Consider the following 19,531-nt stretch of genomic DNA (forward strand, 5'->3'; position numbering starts at 1 on the left):
GCAGAAGCTTCCCCACCATTTTCTCTGCTTGATAGATTGTATGTGCTACTTCACCAAAGCCATTAACCCATTTAAAATTATCAGTGCATTACTGGAGGAAGCTGAACCTAATGGGGGAAGAACTCAGCAGACAAGTCACCCTGACCATTCTTGATGCAAGTCTCAGTGGATGACTGAACCACAGAACTGATAGCATACAGACACACACACACGTGATGTAGGATAGCCTATTCAAACATATATTTGTAAATAAAATGATTTATTATTTTTCTGTATAAGTATCAATTAATTATTTAACGTATTTATTTGTTTAAGTGACACGTACTCTGCTGAGATTTCACATCAATCCACAGCATGAGATCAGAAAAGTCATCATGAAACACTGCAGTAACATCACAAAAGGCTCAACCTAGTTAACTGCTGACTACAGCAGGGCAGTAGTTTGGAAAACGACAAATAAAAAATTAAGACATTGAGAAGACTTTACATAAATTAAACAATTAAAATGGCTAGTAATGGGCCAGCATAAAATAGAGTTTCAGATTTTACTAAAATATTATTGTTTAACCACCGCTAGTTTAAAGACAGAACAAGGAAACCTATCAGTAAGCTCATAGCTTACTTGTGGCATATTTTGCCATAAGATACTTTTCCATACTTGCAAAGGGATCATCTATGTCAAAATCGACCTTAAACAAAGGTTTCTGGCCCAGAGCTAAAAAGGCCACAATAATACAAAGTTGAGCAGTGAGGCCCCAGATAGTGAACGACTTATTTAACTGCCGGTCCTTAAAAGTGAAGAAGTGCAGCATTCCTGCATCGAAAGGAGTTGAAGAGTGCTCTTCCGACTTTAAGAAGTGGTACAATGGAAGGATGAACACATCACTCACTTCGTCAGCATTGGGCTGTGGATTGAATGTATCTCCTATAAATGCCACCACCGGTGTCACCAGGATGTCATCCTGTGGGTGGGGGTGGGGAGGCGGGGGGGGGGGGGGGGGGGGGTGAATGCAAGGCAAAAATTAGGATAAAATATAAGGCACAATATGTTAGCATACCCGATGTACCAAACAAGACCGACTTTCTTCTAAGTTTTACAGTGGAAGATATACAGAGAGACTAATGTAAAATATTTGATACATATTCCAAGGATGCATAGAGAACCACATTTAATATGGACACTGGATTGTCTGCCTCACTCAGAGATGCTACCAGATGAGAAATGGAAAAAATGTCACATTGATCAGTAAGGAATGCTTTAATGAGAATGAAGCTGCAGGTCACTGCTAGGGCAGGGAGAGGGAGCTCTGCTTTGCCTGAGACTACAGCTAATCTGTCGGTGCTGAATGCTCTTGTGACGAGTCAAAACTGAAAGGTGTTTCATTCTGTAGCGTAAATATCCTCAAAACTTCACAAAAAAAGTGTCCATGTACTACAGGTCTTATACATAAGGCCAGAACACCATGCACACCTGAACAGATGGAACCTCCCTTATTGTCTGAATCGGTACCATTTTAAAAACTCATTGTAAAGAGGTTAGATACATCAACACTTGCCATGTATATAAAACCCTGTACTTGCCTCACAAAAAACTTTTGGTCATGATTTATAGAGATGCTTAAGTACGAAGCTAATGGCAGGGAATTTAACAGTTTGGTGCAATTTAATTTCCAGACAAACGTATTTATTTCCCACAGAAAACGCTAGTGGATTCTGATCCACTAGATTAAAAATGAATTTCCTTTCAGAAATCAATCTTTAATAATTACCACCACTGACTTCCAAAGCAGCTACGCTCTGTACAAAAGGAGTTCTTTACTTATATTTATTCTGACAGATGTCTGCAATTGTTAACTAAAGTACTAAGGGAAGCAATGACTTAGTGAATCACAATACATCAGTTTGCAGTGGCAGCTTTGCACTGACTGCTTTCTATTCCCCTCATCCTTTTGAGGATCCACCAGTCTACTCGAAACCACCATGCTCAGGCTTCTACAACAGCTTGTTTGCCCTGGTAACAGGAAGGTGGAAGGCTGGGGGAGTGATTGACTCAACCTCCTAGCTTTACCCTTTTTCTTTGCAGATGTGTCTGACCTCCAAGGTGGGAACTTGGGACATGGCAGGCACAAAATGCATGCCCTACTGACTTTGTGAAACATGGCGGTACAAACACGTTAACATGTCTCATCCCAAAATGCTGGTTCAAGTACTGAATTAAACACTAAACTAAAAGCAAAATAGTGCAGATGCTGGAGATTTGAAATAATCTTCCAAGAAGAGTCATATTGCCTTGAGACATTAACTCTGTTTCTCTATCCAAAGATGCTGCCAGGCCTGCTGAGTTTTTCCAGCACTTTCTGTTTTTATTTGGTTCAGGTACTGATTTGGTCAGGATACCCGATAGTCCAGTGCTAATAGGTGACTGGAGAAATGCCTGCAGTCATTTACCTTGTTGATTATGGGGACCAGTTTGCAGATAACTTCCACCTGAGCTGGGGGAAGGCCAATTTCTTCCTGTGCTTCACGAAGAGCAGTTTCTATTTCACTTCTGTCCCTCATGTCCTGCTTCCCACCAGGAAAGCAAACCTCTCCACGGCTACTGTGCAACTTTAAAACCAAAGTCAGTTAGTGAGAAATGTTGCTGAGCGAAGCTGAATTATTAGAATTTTCTCTACAGAGTAAAGAAATCTTATCACAGAATTTCATCAGTCTTTTAAGAGTTTTGCATTACAGCACTGCATCTATTATGGTCTTAATCACTCCTTGTGTTCAACTACTATGGTTTTAATCACTCCTTGTGTTAGGCGCATTGTTAACCATGCAGTTTCTTTCCGTCCCTCCTCTCCTAAGGTCACTAAATCATGAATTCTCTCCAGTACTTTCTGTGACTGGCCATCCTTTTATGTCTGAACTGTTAGGAGGCAAAACAGATGAACTCCCTTCTGTCTTCTCAGTGTTCACAAAGGTGCACTCTCACTATAGGGTCACTATACAGCACCCTAGATGGAGAAAACCTAACTGACTTACCCAATCCTCAACCCCAAGACCGGCTGAGGCAAAGGAAATCAGCCCACCTGCCATCCCATTCCAGGCTGACAGCGCGGGGAAAATCAGGAATCAAATATGGAACCTTTCTGGAAACCGTGACTTCATTTCATAGCAAGCAGCAAATATCCCATCTATGTCATGAGACAATTGGTGCTGTGGTTTATTAGCAATTGCAGAAGTAGGGACAATAGTACCCCAATGGGTCTCTGGAGCCTGCTCCGTCATCCGGTTCCATCGTAGCTGATCAGAACCTCAATTCCATTTATCTACTTTCACCCCCTATCGCTTTATACCTTTACAGAATGAAAATCTACCTGAGAGTTCCAACTTAACCAGCATTCCCAGCCTTTTGAGGATGAGTGTTCCAGATTTCCACTACCCTTTGTGTGAAAAAGTGATTTTGCTCCTGAATGGTCTAGCTCCAATTTTAAGATTACATCATCTCGATCTTGAGTCTCCCACCGTAGGAAAGTTTCTCTGAGGCCAGGGTTTTGCAGTCAGCGGGCGGGGACAAGCTCGACGCGCCAGCGCGTAAAATGATGCTCGATGACATCGGATGCGCGTCCCGAAGTTATTGCGCTGTCTCATGATGTTTCGTTTGGCGGGCACGTGCTGGGGTCAGCTGTGCACCCACTGATAATTGATAGGCCTATTAAGGCCTTTAACGAAGTAATTAGTGTCAAGTTTACGCTGCCCGCCAAACCTCATGGTTGGCGGGCAGATGAAGAGGACAAGCGGCCTTTACGTTTTTTAGGAAACCTCATCCACAAGCGGGATGATGCTTCCTAAAGCTTTTAGTGCTTAAATAAAAAGTTGATATGAAAAATAAAAACATGTCCCAACTCATGTGACACAGTCACATGAGGAGAGGTGTTTCATTAAATTTCTTATGTCTTTAAAAGTTTTTTTTAAAAACCGCTTCAATCTCCCTGAGGCAACTCTGTGCCCACCACACCACCCCCCCCCCCCACCCCCCACCCCACACCACCCCCCCCCCCACCCCCCCACCCACACAGGTAGTGCTCAGCACTACCGCTCGCATATTATGCTGGGTGGGCCTTAATTGACCTGCTCACATAAAATGGCGGTGCGGAGCTGATCCCACCGAGCTCAGCTGATGCGGGAAAAATTTAGGCCTGTATCTTCCTTACAAATCTGTTTCACATTTTAAATACAAGTTCATGCCAGTTGGCTGTTATTGATCTGGGTGGGTAAGTGCTATCACTGGTCTTTGGACTTGTAAAGTTTCATTGAAAGGCTTCTTCTAATCGCCATTTACACCATAATTATGAACGTGTGCAAAAAGACTAGAAATATCACAGAGGAAATCTTTCCTCTATATTTGCTTTATTATTCTAGCACATAAATAGCAAGTACTAGTGGCTTGAGGCAATGCAATTCAATTCATTACATTCTACAAAGGGGCCATACAGTCAAACTCAGAAGATACTCAGCTACTTCAAAATTAACCACTAGTGCACAGCAGGTAATGTATATGTGAACATACAAACTAGGAGCGGAGTAGGCCACTTGGTCCCTCGATCCTGCTCCGCAATTCAATAAGATCATGGCTGATCTGAATGTAACCTCAACTCCACATTCCTGCCTATCCCCAATAACCTTTCACCCTCTTGTTAATCAAGAATTGATCTAACTCTGCCTTAAAAATATTCAAAGAGTCTGCTTCCATTGTCTTTTGAGGAAGAGGGTTCTAAAGACTCACGACCCTCTGAGAAAAAAAATTTCTCCTCATCTCTGCCTTAAGTGAGTGACCCCTTATTTTTAAACAGTGACCCCTAGTTCTAAATTCTCCCACAAGGGGAAACATCCTCTCCATATCCATCCTGTCAAGATCCCTCAGAATCTTAAAGGTTTCAATCAAGTCACTTCTTACTCTTCTAAACTCTAGTGGATACAAGCCTAACCTGTCCAACCTTTCCTCATAAGACAATCCGCCCATTCCTGGTATTAGTCTGGCAAACCTTGTCTGAACTGCTTCAAACACATTTACATCTTTTCTTAAACAAGGAGACCAATACTGCACACAGTACTCCAGATGTGGTCTCACCAGTGCCCTGTACAACTGAAGCATAACTTCCCTATTTTTGTAATCAATTCCCCTCACAATAAACAATAACATTCTATTAGCTTTCCTAATTACTTGTCATTCCTGCAGACTAGCCTTTTGTGACTTGTGCACTAGGGCACCCAGATCCCTCGGAATATCTGAGCTCTGCAATCTCTCACCATTTAGATAAGAAGCTTCTTTTTTATTCTTCATGCTTAAATAGACAATTTCATATTTGCCCACATTATACTCCATTTGGTAGATCTTTGCCCACTCTATCTATGTCCCTTTGTAGCCTCCTTATGTCCTCTTTGCAATTTACTTTCCTACCTATCTTTGTATCATCAGCAAATTTAGCAACCATTCCTTTGGTCCCTTCATCCAAGTCATTTATATAAATTGTAAAAAGTTGAGGTCCTAGCACTGATCTCTGTGGCACACCACTCGTCACATCCTGCCAAACAGAAAAAGACCCATTTAGGCCAACTCTCTGCTTCCTGTTAGCTAGCCAATCTTCTATCCATGCCAAGGTGTTACTCCCAGCACCATGAGCTTTTATTTTCCTCAATAACGTTTGATGTGGCGCTTTATCAAATGTCTTCTGGAAATCTAAGTACAGTGCACCACTGGTTCCTCATTGTCCACAGCACATGTGACTCCTTCAAAAAACTCCAATAAATTGGTTAAAGACGATCACTGTTTCACAGAACCATGTTGACTCTGCTTGATTGCCCTGAATTTTAAGTGCCCTGTTATAAGCTAACTGGCCTGTAATTTCCAGCTTTCTGTCCGTTACATTTGCTATTTTTCAATCTAAAAGAACCTTCCCTAAATCTAGGGAATTTTGGGAAATTAAAACCAATGCATCAACTATCTCATTAGCCATTTCTTTCAAGACCTTAGGGTGAAGTCCATCTGGTCCTGGGGGTTTGTCAGACCACATCCCAACAATTTGCTCAATACCACTTTCCTGTCGATGGTAATTTTCCCAAGTTCCTGCCTCCTTTCCATTTCATGATTTACAGCTATTTCTGGGATGTTACTTGTCGCCTCTATAATGAAGACCGAAGCAAAATACCTGTTTAATTCATCAGCCTCCCCCTACTTTCCAATATCAATTCCCCAGATGCACTTTTTATAGGACTAATGCTCACTTTGTTAACTCTTTATTTAAATATCTATAGAAACTCTTACTATCCATTTTTATATTACTAGCTAGCTTTCTCTCTTATTCTAATTTTTCCCTCCTTACTAATCTTTTTTGATTCTTTGCTGTTCTTTATATTCTTTTCAATCTTCTAACTGCCACCTGTTTTTGCGCAATTATCTGCTTTTCCTTTAAGTCTGACACTGTCTAACCGTTTTAGTTAACCACGGATAATGGACCCTCCCCTTGGAATTTTTCTCTTTCATTGGAATGCACCTATTCTGTGTATTCTGAAATATTACTTTAAATGTCTTGCCACTGAACCTCTATCCCTTAACCTCATTTTCCATGCAGATATGGATAAGCACAACACAGCGACAGTGCAGTTGGCAAAATTTAAAAGTGAACTGGATAAGTATTTGACAGACAGACGAAATGAGAGATGTAATGCACACCATCTCGCAGACTCGTGGCTTCTAAAGGGACTGTAATGTCATCTTCCAGTCCTGTGTATTATATATTCCCATCTGTCAAAAAAAACAATTAATTAACAAGCAAAAAGACTATATTTTTCTGACATTTTTGCATTCTAGCATTCAGCATGTCAGCAATTTCGTAACAAGGAAAATCCTACCGATCTCATATATTCATTTCAGAATCTTCTGGAACTGGAGCAACTTGTCCAATGTGTGTTTTCTGGGTAGTTTTTTTGGCACAGAGAGTTGCATCAGCACTTCCCGCTGTCAACATAGTGACGGGAGAGCAATACTATAAAAGCTGGTGTGTGTGCAATTGCTCCGAAGCTATTTCTGTGATATTACCATTCTGGATGCAGAACTTCTATGATGATATAAGACCATAAGATATAGGAACAAAAATTAGGCCATCGAGTCTGCTCCACCATTCAACCATGGCTGATAAGTTTCTCAACCCCATTCTCCCGCCTTCTCCCCGTAACCTTTGATCCCCTTACCAATCAAGAACCTATATATCTCGGTTTTAAATACACTCAATGACCTGGTCACCACAGCCTTCTGTGGCAATGAATCCCATAGATTCACCACTCTCTGGCTAAAGAAGTTTCTTCTCATCTCTGTTCTAAAAGGTCTTCCCTTTAATCTGAGGCTGTGCCCTCGGGTTCTAGTCTCTCTCCTACTCATGGAAACATCTTCCCCATGACCACTCTATCCAGGCCTTTCAGTATTCTGTAAGTTTCAATCAGATCCTCCATCATCCTTCTAAACTCCATTGAGGGTAGACCTAGAGTCCTCAAACATTCCTCATATGTTAAGCCTTTCATTCCTGGGATCATTCTTATGAACCTCCTCTGGATCTGCTCCAGGGCCAGCACATGCTTCCTGAGATACGGGGCCCAAAATTGCTCACAATATTCTAAATGTGGTCTGACCAGAGCCTTATAAAGCATCAGCAGCACATCCCTGCTTTTATATTCTAGTCCTCTCGACCTAAATGCCAACATTGCATTTGCCTTCCTAACTACCGACTCAACCTGCAAGTTAACCTTAAGAGAATCCTGGACTAGGACTCCCAAGTCCCTTTGCACTCCAGATTTCTGAATTCTCTCCCCATTTAGATAATAGCCTATGCCTCTATTCTTCCTACCAAAGTGCATGACCTCACACTTGCCCACGTCGTATTCCATCTGCCACTTCTTTGCCCATTCTCCTAACGTGTCCAAATTCTTCAGCAGCCTCCCCGCCTCCTCAAAACTACCTGTCCCTCCACCTATCTTTGTATCATCTGCAAACTTAGCCAGGATGCCCTCAGTTCCTTCATCTAGATCATTAATGTATAAAGTGAAAAGTTGTGGTCCCAACACTGACCCCTGCAGAATTCAACTAGTCACTGGCTGCCATCCTGAGAAGGACCCCCTTATCCCCACTCTCTGCCTCCTACCAGACAGCCAATCTTCTATCCATGCTAGTACCTTGCCTCTAACACAATGGGCTCTTATCTTACTGAGCAGCCTCCTGTTCCCCACCTTGTCAAAGGCCTTCTGGAAGTCCAAGTAGATAACATCCATTGGCTCTCCTTTATCTAACCTACTCGTTACCTCCTCAAAGAATTCTAACAGATTTGTCAGGCATGACCTCCCCTTGATGAAACCATGCTGATTTTGCCCGATTTTACCATGCACTTCCAAGTATTCTAAAATCTCATCCTTAATAATGGACTCTAAAATCTTACCAACGACCGAGGTCAGGCTAATCGGCCTGTAATTTCCCATCTTTTGCCTCACTCCCTTCTTAAACATTAGCAATTTTCCAGTCCTTTGGGACCCTCCCTGCCTCCAGTGATTCCTGAAAGATCATCACTAACGCCTCCACTATCTCTTCAGCTATCTCCTTCAGAACTCTGGGGTGTAATCCATCTGGTCCAGGTGATTTATCCACTTTCAGACCTTTCAGTTTTGCTAGCACCTTCTCCTTGGTAATGGCCACCAGACTCACCTCTGCCCCCTGACTCTCTTGAACTTTGGGGATGTCACTCATGTCTTCCACTGTGAAGACTGACGCAAAGTATCTATTCAGTTCCTCCGCCATTTCTTTGTTCCCCACTACTACTTCTCCAGCGTCATTTTCCAGCGGCCTAATGTCCACTTTTGCCTCTCTCTTACCCTTTATATATCTAAAAAAAACTCTTGCAATCTTCTTTTATATTACTGGCTAGTTTACCCTCATATTTAATCTTCTCCCTCCTTATTTCTTTTTTAGTTGTCCTCTGTTGGTCTTTGTAGGCTTCCCAATCCCCTGGTTTCCCACTGCTCTTTGCCACATTGTATGCTTTCTCTTTAGCTTTTATGCTGTCCCTGACTTCCCTTGTCAGCCATGGTTGCCTCGTCCTCCCTTTAGTATGCTTCTTCTTCCTAGGGATGAATTTTTGCTTTGTCTTCCAAATTACTCCCAGAAACTCCTGCCATTGCTGTTCCACTGTCTTTCCTGCTAGGCTCATCTCCCAGTCAATTCTGGCTAGCTCCTCCCTCATGCCTCTGTAGTTGCCTTTATTCAACTGTAATACCGTTACATCCAGCTTTTTCCTCTCAAATTGCAGGGTAAATTCTATCATATTATGGTCACTTCCTCCTAAGGGTTCCTTCGCCTTAAGCTCCCTTATCAAATATTGCTAGACTACTGGGGATTCTGTAATGACAGGGTGGGGGGAGCCTTACGGTGTGGAGCTAAGATGTATACCCTGCACTTCTGTTCTTCCTGCTTTTTTCATATTTGCAGCTTGCCTGTCTTTCTTTTTGAGGGCCATTTGAAACCTCAGTTGGGTTCAGTCCTTTCAATGCTGTAAATCTAGAATAAAATATTTTCCTTAAGTAGCCAGCAATAAAACCCAGTATCACCGCAGTAAGAGAGTCAGGCAGCACACTGGTACTTCAGTTCACATTCAATTATATCAGCCAGTTATTCTTCTCTACCAGGAAAACATCAACAGAAAGAAGCTATCCCAAATGTAACCCACTTGTTACACAATATAAAATATGTGTTTCTGGCATATAGATCAGACATAATCTGAATCTCGCAAAGCATTGCTGCCTTTAACACACTGCAATCTGTGGGCCATATGTAAACATACAAAGAAACAAATTAGGAGCAGGAGAAGGCCATTCAGCCCTCGAGCTTATTCTGCCATTTGATAATTTCTTGGCTGTTCTGATAGCGGCCTCAGCTCTACTGTCCTGCCACCCCCATAACCTTTGACTCCCTTATCAATCAAGGATATATCGAACCCAGCTTTAAAAATATTCAATGACCTTGCCTCCACTGCTCTCTTGCCTCCACTGCTCTATGATGGGAAAGCAATTTGCAATACACAGATTAATATTTCCCCATAACCAAGTGTGGATTCAATATATTTGCAGCTCTTATATGAGGATTGGGAAACTTTCAACATGCACCTTATCACACATTTTTACCCACCACTCAAATCCACTGAGACATCTGCTGGCGACAAAAATAAGGACCCAACATGGAACAAAGCCTCTGCCACACACAATATATTGATTTGTCCAAAATACACCTGACACACAGGACTGATTTCATTAATCTCATTTCAGAATTCAGAAAATAATTGGACCCAGAGCCATCTAAATCACCTTAATGGGATTATTTACCAATTGGCTACTCCAGAGTACCCAGTTTTTTCTGTTTTATTCCTGTTCCTCACAGCTGTAATATTCCAGTACTTGTAGCTTTTTAACATTTCTCAGCCAGGTTAATTTGGAGGTTAAAATCGTGCTGCAATTTCTTCAGGGAAATTCTTAACAAAACAATATTTCATTTCAAAACCTTGGAGGATGCTACCTTTAACACACTATAACCTACAAGTTATGTTATTCAATATATATATATATAAATAGTAGCTAATTACCTATAGCTGGCAGATTAAGATAATGCTGATCTGCATTCTGGCATTCTATTTTTTTCTGACACTTAGTTTTCAGGAAACATTGAATGCCATCTCATCTTCCACCTTGATATAATTAGCATGACAATAACTCTGAGTCTGAGCAGGATTGGTTTGGATTGTTAGTTAATGTTCGTGAGGACTGGACAGTAAAATCAGTATTACTGTAGCTTCAGCAGGTGATTGTCATTATTTTTGCTGAAGGGTTAATATTGCAGGGAGGAGGGAATGCATTGAAGCCCTTTGAACTAGTACTGCAGGTGTCAGCCTTGGCTCAGTAATAACACTCTTGCCTCTGAGACAGCAGGTTGTGGGTTCAATCCCCGTGCCCAAGACTTGGGCAGATAACCTAGCCTGACACTTTGCTGCTGCACTGAAAGAATGCTGCATGGTTGGAGGTGTTAAACCGAAGCCTCAAAGCCGCATATCTGTTGACAGGTTTCCGTCTGGACGCTTGGGTAATATCCGTCCATCCCAAGTTGATGACTTCATCAATGCCATTTTCTTCCTTTCCCCTTGAGGGATTCTTTGATTTCCCTGAGCACTTTAAGATTCCTCAGGGAGTCGATTGACTGTTTGTTATCAATGCTACTGAACTCAAATGAGGCCTGTTATCACCCCGTCTGGTGAGCTCTCCAACGCCTCTAGTTTCTAGATAATGGCCGAAGGAATTTGGACTTCAAGTCTTGGCATGGCTAGACCACCAGTGCGGTTGGTGGTGTAAAGTATTCCATCTGTTGTATGCAGTGGAAGGTGGGGGATTTCTTTTATTGTGTTCTTGATGGATCGATCGAGTTTAACTAGTGTGTTTTGCGATACCTCTGCGAGGATTAAATGAAAGTAGATTCTCGGAATCATGTGGATTTTAAAGATTCCGATCCTTTGGATAGGTCGAAGTGCTGCCTTCTTCAAATTCGCTATCCATCCATCAATTTTGGATCCCCATTGCTCCTCAGTTACCCCCGCCCAGGGGTCGATTCTGGCTCCCAGACATTTCTCCGTCTCTCCAGGTGTAACGTAAAAGATCGGACCTCCTCTCAACTGCCAGTTCGCCATACTGTTGTACAGAAATGTCTTCCTCTTGTGGATGGAGTGGAAGCCTTTGGTCTTCCTGGCATTCATCTCCAACCCCGTCTTCTGGCAGAAGTCCTGTACAATGGCTATGTTCTTGGTCATGCCGGCATGGCAGTCACTGAGTAAAGTGATGTCGTCAGCGAAAGCCAGAGCTGAGCAACTAATCTGCGTTCCCCGGAAGTGCAAGTGGACGCCCAGCTGTGCCTCCTGTAGGGAACAGATCAGAGGATCCATCGCGACGTTGAACAGTATTGGTGATAACAGGTCACCTTGCTTGACCTCTCTATTGATATTGATGGGTTCCGTTTAACCGTCATTACATTTGATGTATGTACTTGTTTCTGAATATAGATCTGTGATTATTGTGATGAATCTGCCCTCTCCGGAGAACATAAAACGTTCAATGCTACTATCAAAGAAGAGCAGGGGAGTTCTTCTGGTCTCCTCACCAGCATTTATCTTTTCATTTATCCCTTAATCAACACCCTAAAACAGATGCCTGGCCACTTATCACATTGTGCTTTGTGAAACTTGCTGTGCGCAAGTGGGTTGCCATGTTTCTCTTCCTTGCAAAAGTACTTTACTGGCCATGAAACGCTTCAGGATATCCTGAGGTTCTGGAAGATGATACATAAATGCAAAGTTCATTCTTCATTTTATATAATTATAAATATCAGGGCATTTTTTTTTTGCTAAAGTACCTAGCCCATGCTGCCTAGGTGCATTGAGAAGGTCTTTTAAAGGAGAAAGTAACTCCAAAGCTAAGCTCTGTGAATGGCAAACATTTACCCCAAATACTTCCCAGAAAAATAGCTAGGTTTATATCCAACAACACTGAAAACATTCCCATTTACAAATATCTTCCAATAGTAGTCATTTTTTTTCCATTTATCCAGTGAAGCTGCAGGCGGATATGTTCTAGTGATGGCAGCCCCGAGGGGAGGCGATGGCATAGTGGTATTGTCACTGGACTAATAATCCAGAGACCCAGAGTAATAATCTGGGTGCCCGGGTTCAAATCCCACCACGGCAAATGGTGGAATTTGAAACCACTGTTGATTGTTGTAAAAACCCGTCTGGTTCACTAAGGAAATCTGCCATCCTGCCAAGTCTGACCTACATGCTTCCAGCTCTAGGATGTATAACTCTTCTGCGAACCATCCAATCTCGCTGAACTAGTGTGAGAAGCCAGCAGCAGTGTTATGTTGGCAGCATGACATTGAAGGGAAACAGTATTGATTTTTGTCTGCGCACTTGGACAAGCAGGCCCGAGCCTGAGCATTCTGGCTATCCATGTGACACGACTGGTTGGCATGCATGTCCAAGTATGATATAAATGGGAATACTTCCAAAATTAAATGAAGTTAAATAAATAGCTAACTGGAACACAACTTAAGGGTAAGTGCTTACTACTCACAGTACTTGGCAATGAATTAAAACTCTTCCCTTGAAGTACCAATTCCCCATGACCTTGACGAATAGTCTGGCCTAGTCAAAGTCTAATTACAAATAACATGTAATATTGTAACTGGGGAGCACCTCAGGAACTAGAAGGTTGGCTGCCCAACAACTTCAATATCCATTAAAACTAAAGAAAAAACTGAGTGCAGCGAGCCTGAGAATCCTGGATCTGTGTGACCAATAGACGAAGCTCCCCACTGTCATCCAAACTAAGACGATCAACCCCATACTCCCCATTTAACTGTATAGTACCTTCATGGATCTGACTGTGAGCAGAACGTGCAGCTCCTCATTTTTTATCAACAGGGGCACAAGCACTGATGCTCTGGGAAGGGTCAAGTCTGAGTATTTACTTCCTACATCATACATCTTCAGCACATGCTTGATCTTCTCTTTAATTGACAACCTAATGAGAAACAAAAAAAGAAATATCACATGCTGAACTATAGCTTGAGTTTTAGATCTTGCAACTGGCTACAGGTAACAGAATTTGCCCACAGAGTTGAGTCATGGCATGGTGAAAATAAAAATCAATTAAAGAAATAAATTAAGTGTGCTTTCATGGCTACAATATTAACTTGGGGAGGGGGCGTTTTGTTAAACGATCCAAAATGCACACACTTTGCTTCAATAATTTATCATCAAATAAACTGCTCAGTTAAATTACATCCTTTCAATCACCCCTCTAGCTTTCCAGTATTCTAAATGTACACAGGGACAGCATTGCTTAGTTTTAGCATCCTTTGCAATCTTGCTTTGTATCTTTTTCTACAGAAGTGTTGATATGATTTTCAAAGGTTTAAACGGTAATTAAATATTGGGGCGTGCGCTTCAGAAAGAGAATCGCCTAGAATTTGAATTGCATATAATTTCTTCTTCCACTTGGGAGTAACGACCCTACAATCATCAGTCTTCGTGACAGAATATATGTTGAGGACAAGGCGTAACTATCAGTTACTATGACAACCAGTGACTGAACAAATAAAGAATGTTCAGAAACTAAAACAGTATACATTATAAATAAGAAGTTACCAGGGAGAGCTCTCAAACTAATAGAGGTTTATACCCCCACTTTGTTACAGGTAGTGCAGACTCCATAAGCAAGGTGGTACTAATGCCTTTGACCTCACCTCAAAAACCAGGTGTAGCCTTGCAAGTATGGGAGCACAGATCCACAGTTGGAAAAGGTAAATAAGCACCTCCACCAACACCAGCAGCCATTTTTCATTAATGAAGTTTTTTGCATTGGTGTTCTGACTTCCTTTGACATTGGGGAAGGTCACCTACTGGAAGGTGTCAGCTGTGACTCAGCGGGTAGCACCCATACCTCTGAGTCAGAAAGTTGCGGGTTCAAGTCCCACTCCAGGGACTCGAACATAAAGTCTTGGCTGGCATTTTTGTGCAGTAATGGGGGAGCACCACATCGTTGGAGTTGCTGTGCATGAGACTTTAAACCAAGACCCCATCTGCCCTCGCAGAGAACGTTCCATCGAGGTTGCAGGAGTGAGTGGTCGTGCAGCAATCAGAAAGGTGTCATGCAGGGAATAAACAGAATGTGCACAAGCAACGTTCCCTTTAAGATGCCTGCCACATATCAGTCTTAACGGAACCACAGAGTGCAACAAGTTGGCAGCACACAGCAAGCAGAAGTTAGAGACAGCATTGCTCTCAACTGGAGGTAAAAGAAGCTATGGAACTATCTGAAGAGCAAGGGAACTCTACCGGGTGTCCTGTTCAACATTTATCCCATAACATCACAAAATCTGGTTCTCATCTCATTGCTGTCTGTGGGAACTTGCTGTGCACAAATTGGCTGCCGCATTCTCTACATTACAACTGTCAACAAGGTTGTGAGAAGTGCTATATAAATGCAATTTGTTCAATTAGAATTATGATGGCAGGTGCAATTATTTTCCAGTTACTGTGAAATCTGCTTTGCAATGAAACGGGATGGATTGCAAAACGCTGGTAGCCTCAAATGAGGCAGAATCACTTTGAAGCAGGTTTAGATCCCAACTGTAATCTCCCTAAGTATGCTATATCATTACCTGGATCTCTGTGATTGGATGGGAGTCTTATAATTATTATTCTACATATATAGGTAGGCGAGAATTCGACCAGGTTAGGATGTGACTGAGGTAGTTTCTACAGGATGGGAGGCTGATTCAGAGCTCAATGGAAGTGTCGGGTCTGGAGGCAAGAGAAGCATGGATGAAGGTTTCAGCAGTGAGGTTTCCGACTGGGGCGGAGGGGGTGGGGAGACAAGCGATGTTATGGAAGTAAGTGGTCTTTGCTCAGGGTGAAACAGGACAGTGATCTGAATCAGCTTGTATTAGTAATCAGGGAGTGGGGAACAGGGTTTGTGGAGGAACGAAAGACGATTAACAATTAAAACTCTCCAAGCCGATGCATCCTATTTACAGCTTTCTCATGCTTCTAGCATTATCTTTCCCTTCATCCTCTTTACCCTGAAACCTTCTTTTTGAATTCTGCATATGCTGATGCTGTCTCTCCTCATACATATGGTTCCTCAGTACAAATGAGTTTGGCCAGAACCCTGCGGAGAGGCATCAGTCATAATTCAGTGTTAATAACGTTCAGAAATGTCCTAGGATCCGATGGCGTGCGAAATAAAAATGAAAAGTAGCTGAAAGGGGAGCTGTCCCTGGGATTTCAGTAATACCAGCAATGAAATTTCTACATTAAATCAACTTAAATGGTGAAAAGTCCAACATTACTGTTACAGAATTTCAGCAGCGAAAAGCCCCAGTGTTACTGTTATAGAGTTTGAACAGCGAAAAGCCAATGTTACTGTTACAGAGTTTGAATGGCGAAAAGCCAATGTTACAGTTACAGAGTTTGAACAGTGAAAAGCCAAGTGTTACTCTAATAGCATTTGTACAGTTTAAAGTCCAGCATTGTTGTTATAACATTTTTGCTTCCAAAGTTGAATTGTATGACAGCAAAATGAAACACTGGTGATTATAGGTCTCTCACTGTGGAACAATTTAGTGTAATTAGTTAACAATTTTGGACAAGAAGTCTTTGTCAGCGCACTGAACTCTGTTAGTTCAGATTCACTATTTTTATAGAGTCTTAATAGCTAACTATCCATGAACAAGAGGATGCCATGAGATTAATGTTAACACAAACTCAGTGCACTTATGGAGCGTTTAAATGATTAAATAATGGCAGGCTGCTTTCACTCTCTTGAGTTTAGAATATTGAGCTATTTGAGGTCTTTGAAATAATGAAACGCCTCTATAAGGTTGATACAGTGAGCTATCTATCCTGCTGAGGGAAAAATGTCAAGACAATTAGAAAAGCTAAAGCCAAACTACAGAATTAGCCAAATTATAGAATTAGGCGGTGGAGGTGGGTTCATTGAATATTTTTAAGGTGGAGATAGATTGATTCCCTTGCCTAACAAGAATCTAAGGTTGTCAGAGGTAGATGGAAATGTGGAATTTGAAACACAAATAGATCAGCCATGATCTTATTGTATGGTGGAGCAGGCTCGAGGGGCTGAATGGCCTACTTCTGCTCCAATATTGTATGTTTGTAAGGAATATAAAAATAAATAATAAAATGTTCTATAGACGCATGAATAACAAAAGAAAACTCAGGTGGCTATTGGATCACTAAGGGCTGCACGTAATTAATTCACAGGTAAAGGCAGTGAAATGGCAGTAGTACAGAATAGTTTCTTTGCCTCAGTATTTTCCAGTGAGACTAACAAGATAGGTAGGACATTGGAAGAAGAGATCAGAATTTTAGTTGGGTAGGAGATGCATATTAGGGGAAATCAGATAAACACGCAAAGGAGAAAAGAATAGAGGTATGTTGATAGAGTTAGATTAAGAAGGATCTGGGAGAAGGAGTTTTGTGTGGAGCAGAAACACCAGTGTAGACTAACTGGGCTAAATGTTCTGTTTTTGTGCTGTAACACAAGCATGTAACAAAGCCCTAAACAGATGGATTGTATCCCACACATTTAAACAAGTTTGGGGGGAGATGGCAGAAGCACTGTTATACACTTATAGCATTCATGAGAAAAGGGAATAGTGCTAAAAGATTGGCAGACAGACAACATAATTCCTATATTTTAAAAAAGGGAGGTAGTATAAGTTCAGGAAACTATAAACTGATTAACTTAACATCAGGGGTGGGAAGGATAATGGAATCTTTACTCAAAGCTGCAACGGAAAAGCAGTTGGAAAATATAATAAAGAATAGGCAGCACAGGCTTCAAAAGAAAATGTCATGCTTGATCAAAGATACTAAATTATTTGAAGAAATCACAAAGCATAGACAAGGGTAATATAGTCGATGTAATAGATGAGGATTTTCAAAAGGCCTTTGATAGGGCTCCTGTGCAGCATAAACGCTGACATAGCTCAGTTAGGAGAAATAGCCTGTTTTCTGTGTTGAAGGCTCAATGTAAACATGATGAATTAAAATTAGAGCCCTGGCATTCGGGAGTGAAAACTGGAAGCACCTTTTCACGCAAAGGGTTGTGGAAATTCCCTCTTCCTAAAGGCTGGATCAATTGAAACTTGCAAGACTGTGATTCACAGATAATAAAAACAGAAAATGCTGGGAAATTCACAGATTTTTGTTTGCCAGGAGTATCAGGGATATGAAGGAGGGGGGTAAGTGGAGTTGAAATTCAGGTTAGCCAGGATTTGACTGAATGAAAAGATTCAATGGGGCTGAATGATCTCCTTCTATTACTATGTTTTCATCATGGATGGATACACTGCTGCATTTTTCACATTTGCATTTCTTTACCGCAATCACACTATATCCCCTTGGCATTAAACAAACTTGATATTACTTTAGGTAAAAGCAAAAAACTGCGGATGCTGGAAATCAAAAACAAAAATAACTGGGAAAACTCAGCAGATCTGGCAGCATCTGCGGAGAGGGACACAGTTAACGTTTCGAGTCCGAATGACCCTTCAACAGAACTAAGTAAAAATAGAAGAGCGGTGAAATATAAGCTGGTTTAAGGGGGGTGGGTGGGACAAGAGCTGGATAAAGGGCCAGTGATAGGTGGATGTCTGTGACATCTTTTGGTTATTTCCACCTATCACTGGCCCTTTATCCAGCTCTTCTTGTTTCCCCCTGCCCCCCCCCCCCCCCCCCCCCCCAACCAAACCAGCTTATATTTCACCTCTCTTCTATTTTTACTTAGTTCTGTTGAAGGGTCATTCGGACTCAAAACGTTAACTGTGCTCCTATCCACAGATGCTGCCAGACCTGCTGAGTTTTTCCAGGTATTTGTGTTTTTGTTTTGATATTACTTTAGCGCTGCTCATGTACAAAGCAGCCAATTACCACTTACCAAACTTGCCTTTCTCTAAGAAGTCCTATCATTGCCCTTTATTACAACGCCACCACTTACTTTACCTTCCTTCTCCATAACCTCCACTGCCTCCAAGGCTTTTTATGCAAAACTGCTTCCTCGATCACACTACACATGCTAAGTGCAGACATTTTGGATGATTTGTCAGGAATGTCACTATCACTGATCACACTTCACTGAATCATGCAGTAGAGACCATTCAGCCCATCGTTCCTACACTAGCTCTTTGAAAGATCTATCCAATTAGTTCCACTCCCTTGTTCTTTCCCCATTGCTCTGTTGAACCTTCCTCTCTCCTCAAGCTTTTGGTCATCTGCCCTAATATCTCCTTACATGGTTCAGTGTCAACTTTTGCTTTATATCTCTTCTGTGAAGCGTCTTGGGATGTTTTATTACTTTAAAGACGCTATATAAATACAAGTTGCTGTTGTTGTCGCTGTTGAAAGTTACTAGTGAGCCTGCTTCCACCAGCCTTTCAGACAGTGCGTTCCAGATCTTAAGAATTTGGTGCGTAAAAACATAGGAGTCGGTTATTTGGCCTGTCGATCCTTCACTGTGATTCAAACAGATCATGGATGATCATCTACCTCTTACACCATTTCCCCTTACTATCTCCATATCCCTTGATGTCATTAGTTTCCAGAAATCTATCGATTTCTGTCTTGAACACACTCAATGATTGAGCTTTCACAGCCCTCTGGGGTAGAGAATACCAAAGATTCACCAACCTGTGTGTGAAGAAATTCCTCCTCATCTCAGTCTTAAATAGCCTACCCCTTACTCTGAGATCGTGTCCGCTGGTTCCAGACTCACCATCCAGGTGAAACATCCTCTCCACATCTACCCTGTCATGTTCTGTAAGAATTTTGTGCGTTTCAATGAGATCGCCTCTCATTCTTCGAAACTCTAGAGAATACAGGCCCAGTTTCCT

At 41.8% G+C, this 19,531-nt stretch overlaps 1 protein-coding gene across 4 annotated transcripts in view; it reads right to left on the reverse strand.

Annotated features, from left to right (window-relative positions):
• Positions 1–242: 242 nt before the first annotated feature.
• nudt7 (nudix (nucleoside diphosphate linked moiety X)-type motif 7) overlaps positions 243–19,531 on the reverse strand; it is a 45,056-nt gene continuing 25,767 nt past the window's right edge. For all 4 annotated transcript variants that reach the window (XM_041191348.1, XM_041191349.1, XM_041191350.1 and 1 more), the window contains exons 2-4: positions 13,485–13,638; positions 2,449–2,607; positions 243–962 (exon numbers count right to left, since the gene is read on the reverse strand). In XM_041191348.1, coding sequence (XP_041047282.1) covers positions 612–962; positions 2,449–2,607; positions 13,485–13,638 — 664 coding nt within the window. In that variant the 3' untranslated portion in view covers positions 243–611. The remainder of the gene's footprint in view (positions 963–2,448; positions 2,608–13,484; positions 13,639–19,531) is intronic.

Source organism: Carcharodon carcharias, chromosome 7, assembly GCF_017639515.1.
Source record: "Carcharodon carcharias isolate sCarCar2 chromosome 7, sCarCar2.pri, whole genome shotgun sequence".
Lineage (NCBI taxonomy): Eukaryota > Metazoa > Chordata > Chondrichthyes > Lamniformes > Lamnidae > Carcharodon > Carcharodon carcharias.